This window comes from Mandrillus leucophaeus, unplaced genomic scaffold (assembly GCF_000951045.1).
Source record: "Mandrillus leucophaeus isolate KB7577 unplaced genomic scaffold, Mleu.le_1.0 Scaffold6, whole genome shotgun sequence".
Taxonomy (NCBI): Eukaryota; Metazoa; Chordata; class Mammalia; order Primates; family Cercopithecidae; genus Mandrillus; species Mandrillus leucophaeus.
Window position 1 is genome coordinate 1,001,766 of NW_012106474.1, and position 6,718 is coordinate 1,008,483.

The window sequence follows — 6,718 nt, forward strand, 5'->3', positions numbered from 1 at the left end:
AACAGATGCCGTCTTAACATGGTCAGGTTTGGCAAAAATCCCTGAGACAAAACAGATGCCAACTTAACATGGATATGGTCCGGCTTGGCAAAAATCCCTGAGGAGACAAAACAGATGCCACCTTAACATGGTCAGGTTTGGCAAAAATCCCTGAGGAGACAAAACAGATGCCACCTTAACATGGTCAGGTTTGGCAAAAATCCCTGAGGAAACAAAATAGATGGTTTACTTGCCTGGTGTGGGCACGGGGAATAGTCTGACTTTTCATTTACTTATCAATCTTTATATGGTCTTAGTTACATAAAAATACATGACTACGGGCCAGGTGCAGTGACTCACGCCTGTAATCCCAACACTTTGGGAGGCCAAGGCAGGTGGATCACCTGAGGTCAGGAGTTCGAGACCAGCCTGGCCAACATGGCAAAACCTCGTCTCTAATAAAAATACAAAGATTAGCCGAGCGTGGTGGCGCGTGCCTCTAGTCCCAGCTCCTTGGGAGGCTGAGGGCAACACGGTGAGACTCCCTCTAAAAAAAAAAATAATAAAAACACCAATACATTCTGATTGGCAAAATTCAAACAACATAAAATTCTACCATTACCACTCTCCTCCCCTCAACTGTCCTGCAGTGTATCCTTTTAGAACTTGTTCTATGTATCTACCTATATATACACACACCTGTCCATATATAAATGTATTTCTTTTACATTAGGTGTCATACTCTGTATTATTCTGTAACCTATTTTACGTAACAACATATCTTGAACTTACCACGTCAGTATGTTTGACTCTACTTTTTTCCTTTAACTGCTGTAGGCCTTTTTTTTTTTTTTTTTTTTTTTGAGACAGAGTCTCATTCTCACTCTGTCGCCCAGGCTGGAGTACAATGGTGTAATGTTGGTTCACTGCAACCTGTGCCTCCCGGGTTTAAGCAATTCTCCTGCCTCTCAGCTTCCCAAGTAGCTGGATTACAGGGACCCACAACCACACCCGGCTGATTTTTTGTATTTTTAATAGAGACAGGGTTTTGCCATGTTGGCCAGGCTGGTCTCAAACTCCTGACCTCAGGTGACCCGCCCGCCTCAGCCTCCCAAACTGCTGGGATGACAGGGTGAGCCACCGCGCCCAGCCTGTTTTGTAGTATGAATGTACCTCAGTTCATTTTGCTCTTCCCCTATGGACTGTTAAATTATTTGAATTTTTCTCTGTTACAAATAATGCTGCAATGGGTATCCCCGTAGGACTGTCTGTCCATGTGTCTAAATATTTCTCTAGCATAAATACCTTGAGTGAAATGGACAAATGATGTGTGTGCACTCTGAACGTTCACACGGGCTCTTTCCGTTTATTCACATCAGGAACTCATAAATATCTGCTTCTGGCCGGGCGCGGTGGCTCACGCCTAAAATCCCAGCACTTTGGGAAGCTGAGGTGGGCGGATCACAAGGTCAGGAGTTCGAGACCAGCCTGAACAACATGGTGAAACCCCCGTCTCTAATAAAAATACAAAAACAAAAAACAAAACAAAACCTGTTTTCCAGCCCAAACCCTTCTCAACAGAGGGTCTATCACTTGTTTCCATTTTTCCCAGTGTGACAGGAAAAACGGCATGCCATTATTTTAACTTGCCTTTTCCCTGATTACTAGAGAAGCTAAACACCTTACTGACCGATTGCGACCTTCTTCAGTGAGTTCCTGTGCTCCCTTAACTGTCTTGTTTCTATAACCTGTGCCCATCTTCCTTCCTACCAGGTAGGCTTTTAAGAAACAGTTTGTAGGTTTAACTTAAATATTTAAAAAACAATTATTAGCCTGCTATACTCTGATTTATCTGACCTTTATCACACATTTTAAAATTAAAAGTACATTCCTAGGAAAAAGAATCTGAATTTCAAAACTTGAACGCATCAAAGTAACGACCCCTTTTTCAAATACACTGGCTCGGAAGCACTGTCTTAGGGACATACTCTGCAAAACAAAGGGGCTGTGAGTGCAGTGAACGCTTGAGTCACTTGTAAGGCCTCACGCTGGAGGTACAGAAGCCTGGGAGCTTTAGAATGGGTACAGCCACTTACCGAATGGGTACAGCCACTTACCGGTCACCTCTCTGTCCTCAGTCTGATACAAAAGAGTAAAATGGAGTCTGGGGCTATTTGGGAAAATGAAAACCCCAAGTGGCCTTCATAGTGGAAAATTCTCTATTTAATCTCTATATTATAAAATTATATATACATTATATAATAATCTACATTATCTAATCTGCATTATAATCTCTACATTGTAATAATCTCTAAAGTTTTATGGAAAGAATTTATGGGAAGCGAGAAAAACTGGAAAAAGGCTAATAACAGTATTAAAAATGGCTTTAGAGCACATGAGATTTCTGTGGTATAGACGAAGTTATTCACATGGATGTATCACATATCCACAAGTTTCTTTTTGAATCACCATGTTTCCTGGTAGAGGTGATAATGATAACCTTTTAGTAAACATTTAGTAAAAGATAAATCTTTTAGTAAACATTTTTTTTTAGGCCAAGCACTACCTTGAACTCTTTATGTATAATTATCAAATATTCAAACCCTTTGTAGTCTGCTCCCAAGGGACTGTACAGATTTTTTTGAATCTTACTAGTATTTTGTCATATATAATTGCTCCAATAAATGGGCTACTGACTGAAGTCAGATGAAGTAGTACTTGTACTGAAACAATCAATAGTACTTGTAATGATACAATCAAAGACTTAGGATTCTTTCTAAAGACAGTGCAGGTAAAAAGCCTACCCACCACTGAAGGCAATGGAAGGGTATTAGGCGTCTGTGTGCTGTGAGGGAGCCTCCACTTCCGAGTCACAGATGGCCACAAGCCATTCGGTAGGGCAGGGGATCTTAGAAGTCCTTTACGTCTACTTCAATGTCTGTGGTGATAAGAACCCACCATACAGAGACCCTACTTACGTCACGGGATTCACGGGATTCTGGAGAGTGTCTGTCTAAAGCCTGACAGGTGCTGCCAGTTCCTATCCATTTCTCCCTTATTCCTTGCCCTCAAATCTAAAATACAGTAACATAAGGATAAGCTAAATAATGTAAAAATTATAAAGCCAGGAAATGATGAAAGCAGGTATAATGATGAAGTTCAAGATGGGATGGCCACTGTTAGCACACGTGCCCAAAGTGAAAAGCTCAGTAAAAATGAATGACATGTTCACTGAAGCATCGAGTGTGGATTAGAGGGCTGTATCTAGTGAGAATATGGTTACTTAGCATAAGTAATTCCAGGTACTTTAGTAATCCAAGTCCCCATCCTAGGATCTAAGAGTTCTGATTGTAGAGGCACAGATCCCTGTGACTCACTGGATTACAGAAACAAGAGACGGTCCCCCAGAATCTCCTCTCCCAACAGTTCAAGGGTTCAGTTTTCATATCTTTTTTTTTTTTTTTTTGAGATGGAGTCTGGCTCTGTCACCCAGGCTGGGGTGCAGTGACCGGATCTTGGCTCACTGCAAGCTCCGCCTCCCGGGTTCACGCCATTCTCCTGCCTCAGCCTCCCAAGTAGCTGGGACTACAGGCGCCCGCCACCACGCCCAGCTAGTTTTTTGTACTTTTTAGTAGAGATGGGGTTTCACCGTATTAACCAGGATGGTCTCGATCTCCTGACCTCGTGATCCGCCCATCTCGGCCTCCCAAAGTGCTGGGATTACAGGCTTGAGCCACCGTGCCCGGCCCAGTTTTCATATCTTAAATAAAACTCCAATGTCAAAAACGTATGAAGAACTTATCTTTTCATATTTAGACCAAAGACTTTGTAATTGCTAATCGACATTAAATAAGGTTAAGTTAGATTCAGCCAAATGAAGAAACAGACTAGAAGACAAGGTTCTCCGTTTATTGGGCTTAACAGGGCAGTATATTATGGCTTATACCTCACTTCTTAGATCTGCTTCTAGAATAAGGAATTTATTAACAGTTATCACCACATCAGCAGAGTTTTTGCGGAAATGAAGGGCTAATTCTTTTAGTAAACATTTTCTTAAGTTTTAATCTGACATAAAAAGTTGAAGACGTAATCTAAAAAATACAAGGTTTGAGGAATAGTGGTTCTTCCTAGAGATTATAAAGAGCCACAACACAAATGATAGTGAAAAACGGGTTTCAATTTCCATTGAAAATATTCTAAGATACACAGGTTTGAGAATTATGTTTTTCTAATTGTAACATTTTGAATTTCATTTCAATGAAATCTGCTGTCCTAAGACAAGTATGAGAAATTAATCCTAGGTCTCCACACCTTAAGATACACTGCGTAAGGCTGGGCACAGTGGCTCATGCTTTAATGCCAGCACTTTAGGAGGCAGAGGCAGGAGGATCACCTGAGGTCAGGAGTTCGACACCAGCCTGACCAACAGGGTGAAACCCCATCTCTACTAAAAATACAAAAATTAGCCAGGCGTGGTGGTGGGTGCCCGTAGTCTCAGCTACTCGGGAGGCTGAGGCAGGAGAACCCCTTGAACCTGAGAGGCGAAGGTTGCAGTGGGCTGAGATTGCGCCATTGCACTCCAGCCTGGGTGACAGAGCAAGACAAAAAAAAAGATACACTGTGTAATAATCACTGACCCATTATTCCTTGTGGTGTTACGAGGTCGGACCAATCCTTGATATCCTCAAATTTCACCTTAATGAGGCTGACACCTTTCAGCTTATCGACTGGCAGCTCCTTTAGGTATTCCAGACGGCTAAAGAAGAACATTTTTGGCACAGCTCCAGCTTTGAGAGCGTCTGTAATGAGCCTGCGACCTTCCAGGAGGATCTTCCCTTGTTTTTCCCGAAACGGCCTGGACTTTACTATTGTCATTACACTGCTGTAGATGGAAAAAACAAACAAACAGGTAACTATCAACATCCTTGTTACCGAGACACGCTTAGTTGTAACAGAAATAAAGAGCTAAGGAGAGGGCCGGGCGCGGCGGCTTACACCTGTCATTCCAGCACTTTGGGAGGCCGAGGCGGGCGGATCACCTGAGGTCAGGAGTTCGAGACCAGGCTGACCAACATGGTGAAACAAAAACAACAACAAAGAGCTGAGGGGAAACAGAAGCTAATTCCAAAGACCCGTATTCGGCCCTCTGTGCATAATACAAAAGCCAGCGGGCTGTACTGGAAGAAGTCCTCCATCGGGAGAAGGAGGTTAAGGCTCCGCTGTGAGGCGGGAAGGGAAACGAGAACATTCGACAGGCCTCAAGACCCACATCACCTCAGCCTCCTGTCCCCGGGATAAGCTTTATCGTAGCGAAGCCCAGACTCTTCCCAGGTGCTGGGAGCGTGGGATGGGGACTCCTCAAGCGGTGATTTCTCTCGTTGCTCCTGGGCACCGGCCTCAGATGCTGCCTTGCGGGGCTGCTTCCCGGGAGCGCGCTTCCGTTCCACCACCTCTCCGGAAGGAAACACCACTTTCACTGGGCTCCGCCGCAGCGCCCGGACCCAGCGCCTCGCGTCAAGGTCCCAAGCCTGCACCACCTGCAGCAGCGGCCGCTCGACAAACCTCGCGGGTCTCACCAGCGCCGCCATCTTCCCTGAGACCCGGGCTGCGTCACCAAGGCGCGCCGTCGGCGGCCAGTGACGTCACGGCCCGGGGCGTCCGTCGTGGGCGGGGCGGTACCGTGCGCGTGGCGGCTGCGTGCGCGGGAGTCATGGCTGCTCGCAGAGCTCTGCACTTCGTGTTCAAAGTGGGAAACCGCTTCCAGACGGCGCGTTTCTATCGGGACGTCCTGGGGATGAAGGTGCAGGCCGGGTTCGACTGGGGCTGGGGCGCGAGGCGGGAACGGGCCCCCGAGCCGGCCCTGGCGGAGGGAGGGGAAGATGGGTGTGTCGTGAACCTCAGCCGGAGGGTGCCCGACCTTAGGCCCGGCGCGGAGTTCAGCTTCGGGAGCGGCGAGTTGCCGGTGGGGATCATAGGCCTTGGAGAGGGGCCTAACGCGATTAGTCCCCGCGGTGTGCCCAGCACGTCCTTTCGTCTAAGTCACTCGTAGATGTTTATTGAGCCCCGCCCTTGTGGAGCTTACTGTCTAGCGGAAAAGACGGTAAATACACAAAATGTCATATAATGCTTTCCAGTTAGTATTTGTCTTTTCCGGTTTGGAGCCTTTGATGTAGGTAAAACCAGCATATTCAGAGTTCTGCTTCTGTCAGGGCTGGTCGGAATGGCTCCACTCGGGTACTCAGTCTCTGAACATGGGCTCCAACTCACAACCCATCCCCTTTGCAACAGCACCCAGAAGCAGTCTCTGCCCGGTCCTGAGCAGCTGTTACTGCAGGACTCGGTTGGGGAACGGGGTTTGGGGGACCTCTTTCGATAAGCCGGGGAGGTAGGGAGCACACCAGTAAGGAAGACTTGAAAGGTGCAAGAGCGCGGTTTAATGGGGAGGCGGTGCGGTAGACGGGGGTCTGAATTCGTCACATCATTTTAAAAATATCTGCTATTTTGCCGGGCGTGGCGGCTCACGCCTGTAATCCCAGCACTTTGGGAGGCTGAGGCGGGTGGATCACGAGGTCAGGGGATTGAGACCATCCTGGCTATCACGGTGAAACCCCATCTCTACTAAAAATACAAAAAAACTAGCCGGGCGAGGTGGCGGGCGCCTGTAGTTCCAGCTACTTGGGAGGCTGAGGCAGGAGAATAGCGTAAACCCGGGAAGCAGAGCTTGCAGTGAGCTGAGATC

The 6,718-nt window shown here is 46.7% G+C and overlaps 2 protein-coding genes across 2 annotated transcripts in view; one reads left to right on the plus strand and one right to left on the minus strand.

Annotated features, from left to right (window-relative positions):
* RNMTL1 (RNA methyltransferase like 1) overlaps positions 1 to 5,673 on the minus strand; it is a 19,479-nt gene extending 13,806 nt beyond the window's left edge. The window contains exons 1-2 of the mRNA XM_011999593.1: positions 5,254 to 5,673; positions 4,617 to 4,861 (exon numbers count right to left, since the gene is read on the minus strand). Coding sequence (XP_011854983.1) covers positions 4,617 to 4,861; positions 5,254 to 5,567 — 559 coding nt within the window. The 5' untranslated portion in view covers positions 5,568 to 5,673. The remainder of the gene's footprint in view (positions 1 to 4,616; positions 4,862 to 5,253) is intronic.
* The window catches only part of GLOD4 (glyoxalase domain containing 4), a 19,663-nt gene continuing 18,555 nt past the window's right edge, over positions 5,611 to 6,718 (plus strand). The window contains exon 1 of the mRNA XM_011999651.1: positions 5,611 to 5,779. Coding sequence (XP_011855041.1) covers positions 5,690 to 5,779 — 90 coding nt within the window. The 5' untranslated portion in view covers positions 5,611 to 5,689. The remainder of the gene's footprint in view (positions 5,780 to 6,718) is intronic.